The sequence below is a fragment of the Nilaparvata lugens genome, chromosome 10 (genome assembly GCF_014356525.2).
Source record: "Nilaparvata lugens isolate BPH chromosome 10, ASM1435652v1, whole genome shotgun sequence".
In the NCBI taxonomy this organism is placed as follows: domain Eukaryota; kingdom Metazoa; phylum Arthropoda; class Insecta; order Hemiptera; family Delphacidae; genus Nilaparvata; species Nilaparvata lugens.
Window position 1 is genome coordinate 13,245,449 of NC_052513.1, and position 18,975 is coordinate 13,264,423.

Here is an 18,975-nt window from a genome sequence, read left to right on the forward strand (position 1 = left end):
ATTTTCCTACTCTAAATGGGATGAAAATACATACAGTAATTATTTCTATGAAACTGAAAAGTTGCACCTCAAAGATTGGAGAGGAAAAGAAGAGATAGGTCGAGGCAGAAGGAACTTGAGACATGAACCTGAGGGGAAAAGTGGAAGAGAGGAGATGAAAATTAGATGTAAGAGTTGAGAGTTCAAAAGAGTTGGATGCAGAAAAGTTACAGAGAATAAAACTCATTTTTGGGAAATAGTAAAATTGGAAGAAATATAAAACAATTGAACAAAAAAATAGATCAATCAACAAAGAGGTGAGAGAATGAATCAGAGTGAGATGAAAACAGAAAAGGTAGAATGAGAGGAACAGTCGAACGACGATGTTGCCAATGATGGATGGAGAATTAAATTGCGAACAAAGGAAGAGCCCAAGAGGGGATCATACGACCGGAATAGGCTCCACACTTTAGGACGTGTAGGCTTGATTGGGTTCAGCTCAGTCATCATCAGTCCATCCTAGCTAGCTGCTCACCGCCAACTGTTCTGCTTTCTACTCGCCGCGTTGTTTTTCGCGATAATTTCGTTTGTTCGTCAGGCCGCGGGCGCCGAATCCGCTCCGAAATGAATGAAAGTCGTCTGCTGCCGACTGAACCCGCCAGACATCGCTAGTATATCCGCAGCCACCTGTCCTCGCACGCACGCGATTGCAAGTGCCCGCGCTCTCTTATCAACTCCCAAATAGCTGTTCAGTTTTGTAGTGGAAGCGGTGCGCGAGTGTAGTTGGTTGGCGTCTTTTTATCAGTGGTCATCATGCGGTGTTCGCCAACTGCGGGTTCTATCTTCCACAACATCACAATCGCCATGACGACCAGCTCAGTGTGCTCCCGACTCAGCACCTCAGACAACAGCTCAGCTGACAGTGACGAAGATATGAAGAAACCATTGTGAGGAACAGCGAGCAGAACGCTACTGAACATCTTCTGCGACTGTTGCACTTTTCGAAATTATTAGTGACTGATAGTTACTACAATTTGAAGACATTTAGACGGTTTCACTATTTCAATTTAGTAAGATACAAGTGCATTGAAGAAGGAGCAGCTATATTAACACATACATATATTCTGCAACTTTCCCACCTTTTCCACTTGCTAGAAATAACCTATTAATGGTACAATCTGCAAGGTTTCTATTAACACTCATACTTTATTCCCCATAAATATTAATAGTGATAGTAAAAGTTGATTACCCACCAACAACAAGCTGACACTTTCCAGTAGAATCGCAAATGTATAGTCTTGTTCATTTATCTGTTTATATTTTTCACAAATAGACTGCATCAATATTGTGTAGAGACTTCATATCACTTCTAACAAGTGCTCTATTACTCTGCATTTATTTCACAACTACAATCAACAGTAATTAGTGTTAAAACTTTCTTCCAAACTCTGCAATAGTTTAATTCATCTCTATAACATGAGACGAGAATATCGTTAGTGTAGTCTATAATACTTGGCAGCAACTGAGATAGTGATATCTTGCCGAGTAACAAGTAGTGACAAGAGTGTTGGTGCAATCTTCAGTAATATCTTCCTAAATTACTAGTGACAGTTTGTGTGTACCATCTTTGCATCCTCTGCACTCATTTCGCGTGATATCCATTCGCTTGTTTAGCATTAGCATTCATCCCATCCGTTGGACGGACTCGTTGTCATTCATCCGACGTCTGCTCGATTACAGCTAGTTTGTGCACCCCACGCACCGGACGTGTGATCAACATGGCACTAGTGTCCAATAGCAACTCAGTCGGTGCCAAGCTGTCAACAGCCGAATCGCATCTGACAGGTCTGCCTCCGGTCGCTAGCAAACCTGAGAGCAAAAACGGTGTTCCACATCGGTTGACCGGAGGTGCGCTTCTGGCACACAAAGTTCTCGAGAGTGAAAAGCGTCTTCTGGCCCCTGGACAGAAAATCATCATCGTACCAGCCGGCCGCAGCAACGATGGATCTCGTAATCATGTGAAAATCCAGGTGGGAAACACGAGCAGCGACTCCAGTGACGGGAAATCGACGCCACCGCGGCGAACCACCTCCAGCAAGCTTAGGAAAACGCAAATGGCTCGCAGCTGTACGGGGCTGAGGCCTCCCAGCCTAAAGTCGCTCCAGAATCACGACGGATCGTGGGCTTCGATAGCCATGCCTGATCTCGGTGCTAATCCTCACATAAAGCCTCTCTCGGATGTGGTTTCAGTTAGATCGCTGGCTTCCATAGGAATGGGATCAACTGACGGCAAGAAATTGACCATCAGACGAGTGCCCACTTCACCTTCAGAACTTCTCAACATTGCCAATCCTACCACGTGAGTTCCATTATCATATTCTCATTTCCATGCAGCTCTTGTCCATTAGTTCCTAATGTCAACTATAAAAGTTACATACAGTAAAAGCTACATTACGTTTTGTCCAGTCGAATTAGAAAATACACGTTTTTCGTCAATTTTGTGGGTTTCATAGATGTTCTAATAAAACGTTTCGCAACGTAATTCAATTAAAATTCTCAGGAGACCAGATATATGTGAGATTATTTCGATAAAACTGTACGGTATTGTGTTTTGTTATACATTCTCTCTATCTTTATTGATTCCTTATTATTAGGAAATAACAAAAACTAAATTTCTCAACAATACATCTATATTAATTGAAATTATATCATCGATAAAATGTGAATTGAAGAATCAATCTTGACAATGATTTATTTTCCAATGATATAATTTGATACACTATGAAAATATATCGAAGATTATGTTGACCACGAACCTTCAAGGATCTATTCAATGTTTTTATTCTATTACTTCTTCAGTGTACGTAATATTTCCATTAAGCCTACCACCACGTGTTGATACAATCCACAGTAATTCAATACCTTTCAATTATAATCAAAGATGCTGGTTGTTTTTATTTCTGGTTTGAAATAGATACTACCTGTGAAATTGGATTAATCATAACGAAAGTCTTTCAAAGAAAATATCAATGTGTCTTCTCAATTATCAAAACCAACTTTACCAAATTCAATATTTCGAATGAGATGATTTTTCAAAATATTCCACACTTCCTTCACATCCCGCATTATACATTTTCCTCCCAGAACTGGACAATCAGTTTCATTGAAATATAAAATTATTTGGGGAGAAAACGATTCAGGAATTGAAGAAAATAGAATTGTTTAATAAAAAGATATCCAGTCATCAGTGTGCAAAAGCAAAGGCAATCCCTTCATGGTAAGAATTGAACAATATTTTTGATTATCTGTGAGTTGGTTTGTATTGAAGATAAAACATTGAGGAAATTTGAAATAATCTGACAAGTTTATTCAATATTATATTATGGAAATTATTCAGACAGGTTCAAAATATCTAATACAGGCTATACTGTTATAAAAGTTATAAATATATTGATAAAATAATACTAATAATATTATTCCTGCAGAGGAGAATTTATATTTACTCTCTCTGTTTCCCTGTTGCTTCCGAAGAAACCAGAGCAATCCATTGGGTACTCGTTCATAAACTTGATTTATAACAGCTTATAATGTTGTATTCAATATCTTATAATGATGTTAGTCCAATAAATAATAAAATTGACTAGTAAGTCAACAAATTAATTGAAAATTGATTGATCATAAGAAATATCGCATGGAATTCTTTGTAATCAGTCAAGGACATTGAGTGTATTTGAAATTGATTACAGGATAATTTTGAAAATTATCGGTTGGTGATAATCATATATTTCTTCTCCCATCATTATCAAGATTGTTACTGCATCTTGTTAGCAAACCACAATTAAGCTTTTTCACTTAAATGCACCAATTTCCATTTCGCCAATTATGCTTTTTACTCTGTTTGTACACGGGTACTTCACGTAAGAATACTAAGAATTTTTAATGAATTCAGCCAATCCAAATCCAACTTCTCAACGTGAAACACAATAATATTAAAATTGGTAAAATTCTCCATTGAAGTCTCGAAATGCAATAGAATAAATTTGATACTATGGATTTATTGAATCCAGAATATCCAGCAAAATTCCAACAATAGTCTATAGTCAATAGTCTATTATCCTTGCTCGGATTTACTAATTTCAATACTGTATGTTTCTCTTCTCTCAATAGAATTTGCTCTACTTTGACTAGGCTTGGACATTTTAATTTTTTTCTCATTTTATCAAAAACTGATTGCAATACACTCCAAATAATAACAAACAAGATGAAAATGAAGATAGTTAATACCCATTCTATTGAAAGCAATTTTAATCCACTTATAATATAAGATCTTGGCAAAGTATGTGAATTCCCAAATTATTTCTTCATCCACCAAACTTATTTGATGGTAGACAAACCATAGCCCAAGAGTGGTATTATTTCCCATTTAATAAATCACTTCGAAAATGCGATAAAATCATGCTCTTGTATGATATGAAATTTTCTGAATATATATCAAAGTAGATACAAGATGCATTTCAATATATTTTGTAGTTCTTCCACTTTGAACTATTGTATAGTAGCGTAACTTTGGTTTGTGTAGTGATGAGTTACTCTTTCGAGGCCATAAACCAGAGTGACTCGGTTCAGTGATTAGACAGATTGCACTCCATGATGATATAAAACGGAAATGAATGTGCGCATACAGTAGCATTTTCGGATAGGTAATGATTGCAAGCAATCAATTTCAGCTCACATAATAATTAACAAGATTTAGTAAATAAATATCAATTTGTTGTCGAAATTATACCACAATAAATTTTGTTTCTATTGTCTGAGATTTAAATAAAAATTGTAGAACAAAACAAAACAGATCGACCTCCCAGCCGAGGTGATTACCATTAATGAGGCCATAAAACTGAACAATGTATCCTGTCTGTGGAGAAATGTTTTATTTTTTGCAACCATTGTCGGCAACCTTACCACCATAACCATCTAGTAATCATGATCGCAGACTCAGAAATGAAAAGGTATTTTAATTACGTGGAGTCAAGTGGACCGTGAAACGTCTATCATTAATCATCATTTATGCTGGAAATAATTTATCATAGAAACATTACAAAACTACATTATAAATTTGGAATACCACAATAGTAAAGGTATTTTTAATTTGAAATAGATTAGTTTGGTCACTCGGAAAGAAGTTACAATATTGTTGTTTGTTAATGTATCGATATTGTTGTTATTCTATGACTACAACAGAGAAACAGAGTTTTCGCATCTATCGAGTTATAAAATCCCTTTTCAAAAGCTTATTCCCCACAATGAAAAACCTCATCAGTACCTAAATTTCTAATAGAAAAAAGCCATAAAATTGGTATATTGTTTTCTATACAATAATTACAGCCCGCAGTTTTCACAATCTTCATTTTTCATCAAAATTTTCATCGCATCTTCATGCTTTAGATTAATTGTTTTCACACATTTTTTATGGGATGAATTGAAAAAGTTTCCACTTGTGATTGAATATCTACAATATTCCAAAAATTAGCATATATTTTTATTCATATATTTTTCTTTTTTTACTTCCCAACCAAATAGTACAAACGCTTCATTCTGAAATGGATAATTTTTCAATTCTCATACGAAATAGCAAGCTGAACAGTCACATATACATCACCTTCGCTCAATTTGCATCAACTGAATAGCAACAATTTCGAAGTAATGATCTGAATCAATAGCTTGGCACATTTCAAATGTGAAACGGTCGTAACAATTCGCTCAATTTCTTTGAGTTACAGTCTGCATTTGATATGCACCTACTGTTCAACTAGTTTGTGGCCTTCAAAGATAATAAATTACGTCAGTTTTGAATCACATCTTCTGTCTCGACTGTATCTTGTTTTGGTATTGTTAGTTACATTTCTCAGATTACAACAGAAGTGGAAAATTAATTGATTTAAGATTTTACAAAATTATTTTGAGAGGTATTTGAATAATTGGAAGATTACATTATGTTCTTCGTTCATGATGCATATCCACAAGTTTTTAAATTCAAGTTAAAATAAGTTTCAATATAGAATAATATTATAGGGTTTTTCCATCAGTAGAATACAGAAACATTGAACTTGAACCTATAAAGATACTAGCCGTCAGGCTCGCTTCGCTCGCCATATCCGTCTAGCCAGGGGGCTCCGCCCCTTGGACCCCCGACTGGATCGTCAAAAAATAAGATCAGCGGATTTTGTGGCGTATATTTTACGTTATTTCAAATTCCTTTTAACACAACATTATTACACCCCAGCTGAGCTTCTGTAGTATATTTGAACATTTTCTGTTCCTTTGTTCTCGATAAAGCTGAGAAAGCGCAAAAAACGCTGGAAAAACGCAGATTTTGGGCGTATCTTTGGCGTTATTTCAAATTCCTTATAACACAACATTATTACAATGAGAATGATTGCTGGTGTTATCAGGTCCACCCCTACAGAATGGCTACCAGTGTTGAGTCAGTCACATTCCACCACCGAAACTCCGACGCATGAATGCACTCATGAAAGAGTACCACAAAATTCAGCAAAAGCAAAACCTGCCAATACATGAGGATGTAGATGATGTCAATCAAAGCCGCTTAATATCAAGGAAGCCTCCGACCAGTACTGCATTAGCTGCCTTGGATGATGGATTCAGCTTGACTGAGTCCTGGCGACAAGAATGGTCTGCAAAACAAAGCAATTCCATCCCTTGTATCAACCAAGAGCCGCCAGGTTTTGATCTACCACGTAGATTATGGTCAGCGCTGAACAGAGTTCGTACCAAACATGGTAGATGTGCCTATGCTATGCATAAATGGGGCAAGGCAACAACACCATTTTGTGAGTGTGGTGCTGTTCAGACAGTGACGTACATCGTCCAAGAGTGCCCAAGAACAGCATACACGGGTGGACCTGACGATTTCCTGTTAGCCACACCAGAATCAATAGCTTATTTAAATGTATTAAATGTTTGCCTATAGTTTTAAAATATATGACTGAGACGAATCCATTCGTTGTTGATATATGAACACATAAATGTGGTATATAATTTTATCCATCCCATTTTACTATTAGAATTTAATTGTGTCTTTTGCCATACGCTAGATAGATAGATTACACCCTAGCTTAGCTTCTGTACTAAATTTGAACAATTTATATTAATTTGTTCTCGATAAATCTGAGAAAAAGCAAAAAAACGCTAATTTTGGGCGTTATTGCAAATTCCTTCTAACACAATATTTTTACACTCTAGCTGAGCTTCTGTACTAAATTTGAACATTTTCTGCTCATTTGTTTTCGATAAAGCTGAGAAAACGCTAAAAAAACGCTGGAATAACGCAGATTTTGTGCGTATCTTTGGAATTTTTTCCAAATCCGTTCTTAGTGCGCCTCTAAAGGGCCAAATGAAAAATACCTACGACATATGAACGTTTTTGGTCCGGTAGATTTTTAGTTCTGCGAGTGAGTGAGTCAGTCAGTCAGTGAGAGAGTGCCATTTCGATTTTATATATAGATTAAGTTGAGGAATTCAAATGTAGTAAGGTATTGATTGAGAATAAGTAGGTTGAGGGTTTTATGTGATCAGTCATTCCAGTGAACTTTAATATTCATTTAATTATTGATTAAACGTGATAAGATAGAAGTTTCAGTTTAATTATAAGTGTGTTAATGGGGCACAGACTTTTTCAATAATTTGAAAAAACTCTACAGCCAAAACTCAAATATTTGTCTTTTATCGTTTATTCGGCTGTTTAAGTCTCTAGAAAACTCTCTAGATATCTGATTTTACATTGAAATTGATTTTAAAACAAATAGAGTATTCCCCACATTATTTTGGAGAGATTTTAGCGTACTTCTTTACAGGAAATTACTTTTCCTAATAGCAGTTTGCTTTCCTATTCATTTATCCCGGTAAATTAGTTTGAATTTCCATGTCCTATATAGCTACAAGTTTAATCAATCACATTCACCCTTATTTCGTGTAAAACACTAAAACAAAACTTTAATGAGAAAACAACTTTCCAGTTCATGATTTATTTAAAGGAGTGGATTTGTTAGTAGGATATTCTGCCAAAAAAGATTATATCAATTCTTGAAATTAAATAGTTGTTCCACTACGGATTTATTGTTCTGGCTTTCAGAGATAATTGATGAGTTTGGTATTGATTATTGAGAAAGGCTCGAAGCTTGATATAAACTTTGTCAAACGATCAACAAGCAATTCAAAGGCAGTCTAAAAGTTGTCCCAACCACTGTCATACTAAAATAGTTTCGCACTTTTAAAAATAGTTCACCGGGTGACAGAAATTTCTATTAGCAGTTTTGTAATGAGAGGAAATATTTGTGTTTCCAAGTCATTAGCGATGTGATTCCACTCAGTCACTAACAAGGTTGTGCCTCCAAGTAACAGCCGTGAAATTAACTAATAAAACTCTAAAACTTTTGAATTAAGTATGTAGCACATACATGCTAACAGCTTCTATTTCAATTTGTATGGAAATTTTGGCAGCAAATCTTTTAAAAGGTCCCAGATAAAGTCAATATTAATTTCCATTATTCTCGTGGGCAAATCAAGGGAAGGGAGAATAGTGGAATAAACCGCGGTTTTGATAAGAAATTTATGAACGAGATTGGAAATAGATTCAATTACTACGAATATGATTCAATAATTAGTCCGATTACAAATAATACGATTTGAGAAATCTATTCTGAATCAAAATATCAAACAGCTTCAAGTGTATTTCGCTTCAATAGTATTGTGTTGAGACAATAATATTCTAGACAAAACTCAGTTACCTTAAATCTTAAATGTTTATTGAAAGTGTCATCAACGCATTGGTTGTTTCAATCATATATTGTTAGAAGTGACATATCATTTGATGCAACTAAGTTTATTGAGGAAAAAGAATCTAACATAAATCGAGAAATCAACACTATAGAAGTTCAACGAGTACGTAGGATGATGATCAGGAATGTGTTGTGCTCCAGTTTCTAACGAGGAAATGAAGTAGGGAAAACGTGAAATTATTGGAGATCACTTTTTATTACTGTTATCCATTGAAAACTTAGTTATTTATCATCCACAGAACAGTTATATCGCACAAGAGACCGTATAAATCACACACAGTCGAAATACATCTAGTGAGTAGCAAAATGTATGAAATTTCAAGTTTGTTATGTTCTTCAGTAATTTAATAACAATACAGAGCTTGCTTGATATTTTCAATAATTTCTATGTCATTACCAATGACATGAAACTCAATAACCAATGATGAAATCCAAATTTTCCATGTAATGATTGGATTAATTCGACATTCCAAATAAAAATTTAATATTATGGCTCTAAAGATAATTTTCGAAGGAATGAATGATGTGAGCCAGCTCTAAATAATACCTCTAGTACAAAACCATAATTATACTTCAAACTCGAACGTATTTTTCCTCAATATCCTCCACGATCGATGCATCATATTGCAAACGGAAAACGTCTAGAATTCATTCTTTCGAAATTATTTCCCTTATAAATAGACTTAACTTGGTAAATTATCCAATTACGACCAGAAAACTTCTATAATATACCTGTCACTATTCGACCTAATTTTGCTATGGTTAGCTCTCAGCTTTTGCGCCATTGAGACCTGAGCACCAGAGATTTGAAAACCGATCTTGATTCCTTGGTTGTTTCCACTCAGGAACTGACAGTTCTTATCAGAATTTTATCAAAATTTCTCTTTACAAATTGGAATCGAAAATCAATTCATCTTCTTCCTTCTTGCGAGATGTCTGTCTTGTTACTTTTTTCTGGAGGTTTAGCACATCGATGTCACATTTTTTCCAGTGCGTGGGACCCAGCTATTTACCAAGCAAGTGTTATCAGTCCTACTATTGGTCACATTATGATTTATTCTGATCTCAATAAATTTGAATTATCTTCTGGCATTGGCATTTCATGTATCATCAAAGTACCCATTTGACATAATTCTAATCTCTGTACAATTGACTCGAATTATTTCCTGTCATTGAAATTTTGGCATAGCTTCCAGTGGTCGGCCATTGTTGAGAACGGCAACCTTGTGCGGTAGTACAGTAGTAGGTCCGAAACCATGCAACTGACGGTCCACTTCTAAAAACATTTAATGACTGACTGGATGACGTTGTGCGATACTAATTAACATCACGAAGCACGCAACTGCTGTCCTGCCTCCTGCCTGCCGCTGCCAAACTTTTACTAAACAGAACTGGTCTTGAAGCTTCAAGTATGTACTCCAATACTCTACGTGAGAGTATTGCTTATATCCTCTTTCCATGCCTTGGATTCTGGTGTAGCCATCAATTACTGGCGGTAATATAATTCCCTACAACTTATTGCTTATTGAAATGCTATATTTCAATTGAGACGGAACATCATAACCAGAGATTAAAGTTAATGGATAAACATATTACATGGATTCAATATTGATGTCTGCAAAGAATGTTTGTTGATTGAGAACTGAGAGGTTTAGTATACTAAACTTTGTGCTCTATATCGAGGCTCCTCAAACCTCTTGTTCCAATCTGAATTAACATGATGATATTATGAGTTTTTATTGTTTCAAGAGATGCCGTGAGAATTCAATTGAATTGAATTGAATCGCTGCCTTCATCAAAAGTCTAGGAGGGTGAAGTTAGGGCGCAGCCTAACCTCTCTTATACTTCACTTAACCCTTCATACAATCAAAGTTACAGGTATAACTATATAAACATCATAAACCATAAAGCAGAGTTAAAGAAAACAAAATAGCTTTAACAAAGAGAAAAAATTAACAATAATAATAAAATGAAAAAGGGAAAAAACCTTTCCAAATGAAAAATAAAACTGGAATTATTTCTTTCGAGTTTCAGAAAAGGAGATTAAGCAAGAGAAAGAAGTGAAAAGTGAATACAGTGGAGAATGTTCAGTCCAAATCCAAAGATTATTCTGGTAGAAGTAAGGGAAGCATGAAGAAAGAAAGAGAAGAAAAAAGGAGAAATAGAAGAAGGAAGAAAGAAACATACACACACACACACACACTTGAGTTACACACCCATACTTGAGAGAGATGCTATTGGAGAATGATGTCAGATGCTCTTAAGGTGCGTACAGACTTTCGCTCTGCTCCGCAACCGAACGTCACTCCAGCAGAGCGATTGATGATCAACCGGGGAACGCGAGAAGATCTAACATCTTCCATAACGTTCATGATGGGTGCGTGGGCGGTGCGACTGTGGTTCGATGGTGGTACGAGGGCGGTACGAGGGCGGTACGAGGGAGGAGCGTGCTCGGTGCTGGTTGGAAGCGCGAATATGTGTACGCAGCTTTAGCAGGTGCTTGAGCATGTGACATGATCATTTATATCATGCTAGCCCAATAAAATTGATTCTTCATTATTGATGATTCTCGACTCCACATTCAATTGCTTGGGAGAAATGAACATAAGGAATAGTTCAAGAAATGAACCTTGAGTATCCATCCAATCCGGAAACTTATTAATGGCGAATTAATTGATGTACCTGGAGTGATCCGTGGTCTAGTGGATAGAGTGCCTGCGTAGCAGCATAGAGATCCCGGGTTCAAACCCTCTCACAACCAAAAGTTTTTTAACCAGATCACTCCCGTGTTATTGGATGGGCACGTTAAACTGTCGGTCCCGGCTGAAGTGTGACAGTCGTAAGGCCCATTGATGGCTTAAATTATATATTCAGGCGGTGGGACCTTCCCGCATGGGACTCCCCACCAACAAAAGCCATACGAATTTACTTTTTTTAATTGATGTACCAAGTGGATTGTGAAAGGCTCATATAGCCTACAGGAGTGTATTCGAGTAGGGATGATGATACACTTCACAATATTGGAGGAGGATTATGCATTGAGAAGGAGAAACTATCTGCATTGTCTTATTGGGAACGATTTTTTATCTGATTGCTGAATGAGGAAGATTTTCCCAATGACAATTGAATAAATCGTCTTTTATCAAACGTTTACTGATCTATGATATTTTTTGAAGGATTAATAGGTGTTTTCTCGGTTGCCAACATTGAAAATCGTTTCAAGGCTTACTGTGGGTTTGAGTATCAATCTTGCCTTTGAAAGTTTGATCAGGTGCATTGATAGCTACAAGATTGATTAGTGCAGTCGTTAAATATTCAAGCTACCAATTTAGCTTGTCACTTTTGTGCAGATGTTGAATGTGTTAAATTCAACAGCTCATCTATCATTCAGCATTCTTGGAAATGAATAATATATCTCTCATTAGATATTAGAACCCATGTAGAGAAAGACAAGTCGATAAAAAAGGAGGAAATCAGTCAAAATCAAGTAGAATTCTACCTGTTCATTTAAATTTTAAATAGATAATTATTATCATTCCATGTGATGACAAAGAAGTATTGCGCTTTCAGTAGCAGGGATTGAATTGAATTATCACTATCAACTCATCGTACAAGGTTTTCCAAATAATATCAAAGATGTCGATAATGTCTTAGCATTTACTCCTTACTTCAATAATTGCAAAACAACTTTAAATTAGTATTAAAAGTAGAAACGTACGATTTCATTTTCAAGATAACCAAGCATGGTCATAAAGTTACAGTTTTCTAAGTTGAAACAGAATTCATTCATTTACAAAAATAGATACATGTATTCCAGGTTTTAGTCATTCGAATTTTAATAGACTTCATTCATTTATTAGGATTACTATCGATTAATTATTAGGTTATTGATTATTTTTATAAGGATACTCATCAAATAGTCATTCAAATTTTAATAGACTTCATTCATTTATTAAGATTACTACCAATTAATTATTAGGTTATTGACTATTTTTATAAGGATACTGATTTATTTTGGTTACTGCATTCTAAGCATATAGAAAACATTAATATAGTCAGTAGCCCAGACAAAACTCCTTTTTTCACAATAACTGAAATATCGATTTGAATACATAGATCTATATTGACGAAACAATACTTGTGACAATTCAACAAATCAAAAATCGAAGTCTTCAGAGTTTTTAGGGAATGATTATGCTTCGAAATTCACTTTCAAAGAACCCGTGTCTTTTCGAACTCAAATTACTGTTAATCGTATCTTTTTTACATATTATCTCTCGAAAATAGTAGGAGACAAGAGACTTAGTTAAGATGTACCTTAAACACGCTTCTAATGTTGTCACAAGACACAAGAGAATAGAAGAGCCGTCAAACATTGCCAAGAATTCGACCTCCTCATTCTCTCTCCCTCAATCATACGTCACTACGTGAAGTCTCGATTAAGTTCACAATTTGACCTCGCATTGCATCAAAAGTCCCAAAGCAGCCAACAACTCAGTCTTCAAAATACTACCGCTGTTCACTGCACTATTGCTAGATTGATGCAACAAATAGGCTAGTGCAACGCTGTTCATAGGCTACATAGACAAAGTCTCAATGAAGTACAATTTATTGTATCACTCGATTAGTCGATTGTACCTATGTATTACAAATAACCAAGTTACACGTGATTCACTTGGTAGTTCATAGTGCGTACAAATCACATTCATAATTTTCCTGTACTATTAAAATTACTGCAAAGTAGTTGGCATTCATGATTTTATATTATTCCACTGATATTTTGATTTCAAATTAAGTAGCTCTCGAGAGAAATAATAAGTGTGAAAATTAGAACGAACACTTTAGAGATAAAAAGCATCCCATTTAGCTTTTGAAACTGAAAAAAACTGTATCATTGAAATAAGCTTCATTTAAATAGCTTAGCATTGGTTAACTAGATCTCAGGACGATTATGTATTTTCATTATAACATCAAGATATTGTAGAATAATAATTGTAAAAACAGAACTTATTCGACACTTTCTAGTATAATTAGCATTCAAGTTTAAAATATATTTGCTTATCATTCTTCAAATTGCCTTGTTCATCTATTAATGCAACTTTTGTATTTATAAAGTGTCAGAATATATTTCACATAGCTTGTTTATTTTGTGCAGAAAGTAATCTAAAAACTACCTGTGCACTGAACATGAAAATATGATCACAGTGGACCTGTTTAATTTTATAGATTCCATTATTCTACCAATCCACTCTGGTGGTTCATCTGATGAAGAGATTATAATTGGAAATATAAAATCATTAGAAATATCGTTCATTGCTGTTTGAGATTGGAAGATTCGATAAGCCTCGAATGATTCGGTCAAATTCAGAGAATTTGATTTCGAATAGCAATTAACAGAAGTAGAGAGAGAGTCACAATCAAAATACTACACCAATTTTAATTTTGAGACTTGGGTATCGTAAATACCTTACTTCTTTTGCGTGGGGTGTCTCAGTTAATTACTTTGGTCACCAATCCTCGTAGCTTATCATCTTGCAAAGTTAGCTCGCCATTTTAATTACAGGTATTGAATAATGGAAAAAAGTGCTGATGCTGCAAATTTAAAACTTCTGCAGTAGGCGTTCTTAAAAGCTTCTGTTATTCTTCAAACTCGTAGTACTAACGATTTTATTGATACTTGCCTTGACCGTGAATATAATTCGATTCGACCCTCTCTTATTATTGTAAATTACGCAGCTATGACCAGAAGTTATTGTGACTATTAAATCTTTAACGGCTCATAAAATCGAACCTGTCTAGAGTTCTGAAGCTGCTAGGTCCAATTTAGAATCAGGTTGTCTAGTTCACTTATGTTTCATCATCTTTCCTGTTCCATTCCTTTTTCATTCATAGAAAGAATGGAATTACCAACTTGGTCACTTCTTAAATCAATAAAATATAATTTCAGAGAATTTGATTTCGAATATCAATTAACAGAAGTAGAGAGAGAGTCACAATCAAAATACTACAACAATTTCAATTTTGCGACTTGGGTATCGTAAATACCTTACTTCTTTCTAAGTCGAACATTTCCTCCTGGTTTGATTTGTCATGGAATTTTGAGTTATTAACGCACTTTACCTGTTTTCGATAGAAATGAAAAAATACTTCTGATAGTAGAAGTGGAGTCATCGTTTATTAATAACCTTCCAACAATTTTATCATAGAATTAAGATATTTCATTATTTGTTTCTGGTTTTATCCATCTTTTTTTTTTCTCGGAAAATCGATTTTAACCTGAGGATATCAACTATTTAGAGGGTAATCCCGTTTAGTTGAAGGGCAAGGAAAAATCTACATGAATGCAAGCCCGTGACTTAGCCTGTCTTTATCATCATAATTCTTGTTTGTTGGTTTTCAGATCACTGGTGAGAATTGGAGTGGGTCAAACTCTTGAGTTTGATATTTTATAGAGGATACAAAATTTTAAACACTTTATAAAATATTTTATTACCTTTATATACTTCTTAGAATATTTATTTTTATAATTCATATTTTCTTATGTTTTTATTCCAATATAATCATATTTTTCACCATATTATCACCATAAAAATAGCAAATTCTATACAGTCGCTAGTTCACTTCGGAAACATTGAGTTCAGACCAGGAGTTTCAAATTTATTCCTCAAATCTCTTACAAACAAACTTTCCGAAAGTACGTTTTTATACTTTATCTAGTGTATATATAAGGTATCTAGTTTCCTGGTGCCTGAGGTACATAGATATATAAGGTACTTTGACTTTTATTCAGAACCATATAACAATTCAATAATTGTTCTACTAGACTAGCTTGTCTCTGGGAACAAGACAACTTGTTTGAGAGCACAATAGTAATAAATATTAATGCCTCAACAATAAGAAATTACATTATCTGGTATTATCAGAACATTATCTGGTTTCAACCAGTGTAAAATGCAGGTATCGATATTAAAAGTCAGTGATTGGTGGACGATTACGGTAATTTATTGAGTTGCAATTGCATTTTCATTCTATATCTAGAGCTATGTTCCAGTCGATAAATTTTATTGGAAATTTCAGTTAGTACCATTTTCTCGTCAAGTTCTAATCATTTCTTGTTTGAGGAAGTATAAGATAATTGGTTATAATTTATATTGAACTGTAGGAAGCTGGAATGTTCAATTTAGGGAAATTACTCCTCAAACAGTATTGTTGAAATTTTCAAGAGATGCGATTTATAGCATAATACAGTTTTGGTTTTAAGTTATTGTATAGGCCAAAGTAGGCTATAGGAAAAACTCTGCATCGTTGTTCAAGAGGTCAGGTTGCACGTCAGGATACATGAGAAAACAGCTCGAGAGAGATCAACCTCACGATATGAAACAATAATTTTAACTTTTGAAATGAGAATATAATTCAGAGATTAGCGAGAAACTGATAATACTGTAGAGAGAACGTTTAAAAATTGAGAGAGAGAAATGTGGATAATTTTATCAGCCATTCTCGACGCACAAGCCGATGCGTGAATTTATATTTGTATTTCCCATGCTCACAATTGGGAATCTTTTTCTAGAAATCGGAGATGCAAGATCTCTAAATAAGGTGGTTGCATTTAAAAGTTCACTAATAAGGATTATCCCTTCTATCAATAACCCATTTCTTATAATTACTATATTATATTACTACCTAATATGTTTGTGGAATTGCATAAAAAACTATCAATTTCGGAGGCGGTTCATTTTTTCTTGTAAGGTGTTGGGCAGATTCCAACAAACGTGCACTCAGCTCATCAATTAGCTGGAAGTGAACATTTAATTTACGTCCTGGTCAATAACCTTGCTTTTTTCAACAAGACCACCTATTTAATAATTTGACAGTTTTGATTTATTTTCGTGCCAATAATTGATCTGTTTTGGACCCGCCGTTTTGGCTAAACCTACACTAAACCCACATAACCGACCAAAGTTATGCTAAGCTAATGCAATGGTATCCCATCCTTTTTCTTAGAATCCCACTTATTGATGGGATGAAATCGACTGCAAGATGCAGAGTTTAATAGTCTTGTTTATTTTTCACAACAGTTTGGTTAGATATAGCCTACCTATACTCTACGCCCACTCTCTCCAAAAATGGACGAAAAATTCGTTCTCAGCAGCCTTGAGCGAGAGTTCAATTACCTCAATGAAAGTTCCATTCTTTGATATTTCATTCCACTCTGGAATGTCATTCATCTGAAAATCACGTTGAAACAGGAAATTTGACACAATTTGTAACTCAATCCTCTAATTCTGGTTCTATTGCATGACGAATCCATAAATTGAAATCACAAAATAGAAACATGAACTTTTATCAGATCACCGAAATTCCCGAAAGCCAAAAATTCAAATGTTTGCTGACACGTAATTAACTAAGCGATAGAACCCTGAAGCTATCTCACAACTATTCTCTCCAATCTACTATTCAAGTTTACTTGGAAAAAACAAAAAATCGGACTCCAAATTCTCAATAATTGGCCATGACACAATGAACAAAAACCTTCCAAAACTAGCAAAGGTTGTTTTATTCTTTCATCTTCAAATCCTAATTCATTCCACTTGTATACACACAAGTTCAGGAAGCTGGTTCTACCGGTTATAAGCTTCATTGAACGATAATTCAAATCCACGAATTCAATTGTTGTTATCTTTCTCTCTTCACTAGTATCTAGTGTCTAGTGTTTATTCTATTGCCTGGACGACTAGACAACTTCAGCCAAGTTCAAAATAAATAGATACATGTATCCTACATTCATGCTGTCTTATTTTCCAGTAGGTTTGCACAAGCCTTGGACAGTTCTAGTAACTCATAACACCGGAACCTTCACATTTAGAAGCCAAATGTTACCAGAATAAGCATAGGAAGCTGGAACGGATATGAATGTAGGTTTCCTGTTGCAGTAAACTGCATAACCTACTGTGTCATAGTAAAGGCGTTGATAAAGTTATTATACGTTCTTTATTGCAGGAGAGCTTACACATTTCCATCCTCTGACCTTTTTTCAGTGAATTTTTCTCTGTTCAACTTTGAAGGATACTCAAATGTTTAAGTGGTCTACAGAATGACATAGAATACCTGTCAACCTTACTTAGCTGTTATTGTTCTCAAACTCTGTCACATATTGCAGCATTACTATGAGTGTTGAATTATTGCAGCTATTAGCTTTCATGATCGTAGTGTTTTGAGTTGAATTTGACAGTTATCACCAATGCGCAATTGACAGTTGTTTTAACAACTATTAATTTGACTGGAATGTACACTTCAACTTTGCTAATACTCGTTCAACTTTGGAATGAGAGTTACATGTTACAATCAAACTGTACTTGGATTTAAAACACTTCTCATTGACTGATATCATGAATCAAAGTGAATCAATACTTTTTATTGTGCAAATCATCAATAACAAAGCACTTCAATTATTATCTTATCATTGAATGCAAGGTGAACTTTTTTCGTTTTCAACATATCGTAGAAAATGGAACGAGATTGAGAAAAGGGGATTCAATAGAATTGGATCTCACATTCAAATCAATTAGTTGAGTGCAATAAATTATGATTAGTAACAGTTGATAAAATGAAATGCATTAGTCAAATAAATGAAACAATCACATTTCAATAGATATGAAGCTACTTGAATAATTTTCCAATTTTCTCAAATCTCGATTACAACAGTCTATCGACATTTTCCTTCTCATGAAAATGAGAAATGATGATTTTTCTTTTTGTTCTGCTTCATCGGTGTTCCAACTTTATACTATCGTAGTCATTTGTGCTCCTCATTTGATTTCTTTATTCTTAACCGATTTTTCTTCTCCATTTCCTTGTATTCTCTCTAATCTCCTATCATCTTTTTCCTCTCAATTTTCCCCTTCTCTTTTCTTCTCCTTTCTTCTACTTTCTCTTCTCTTCTTCTCCTTTCTTATCTTACCTCTCTGATTCCTTATCTCTCCACTTTTTTCTCTTCTCATCCCATTCATTGTATTGTAACTTCAACTCAGCATACCATAATATATCCTTCTCAAATCACCTTTTCTCTCCACTTTCACGTCATAATAAAAATCAATCAATCAATCAATCAATCTACCTCCTCTGGTATTATATTATATTT

At 34.7% G+C, this 18,975-nt stretch overlaps 1 protein-coding gene across 1 annotated transcript in view; it reads left to right on the top strand.

Moving 5' to 3' along the window:
- The first annotated feature begins 641 nt into the window (after positions 1 to 641).
- The window catches only part of LOC111063129 (sodium- and chloride-dependent GABA transporter ine), a 52,369-nt gene continuing 34,035 nt past the window's right edge, over positions 642 to 18,975 (top strand). The window contains exon 1 of the mRNA XM_022350818.2: positions 642 to 2,338. Within this exon, the coding sequence (XP_022206510.2) occupies positions 1,758 to 2,338 (581 nt within the window). The 5' untranslated portion in view covers positions 642 to 1,757. The remainder of the gene's footprint in view (positions 2,339 to 18,975) is intronic.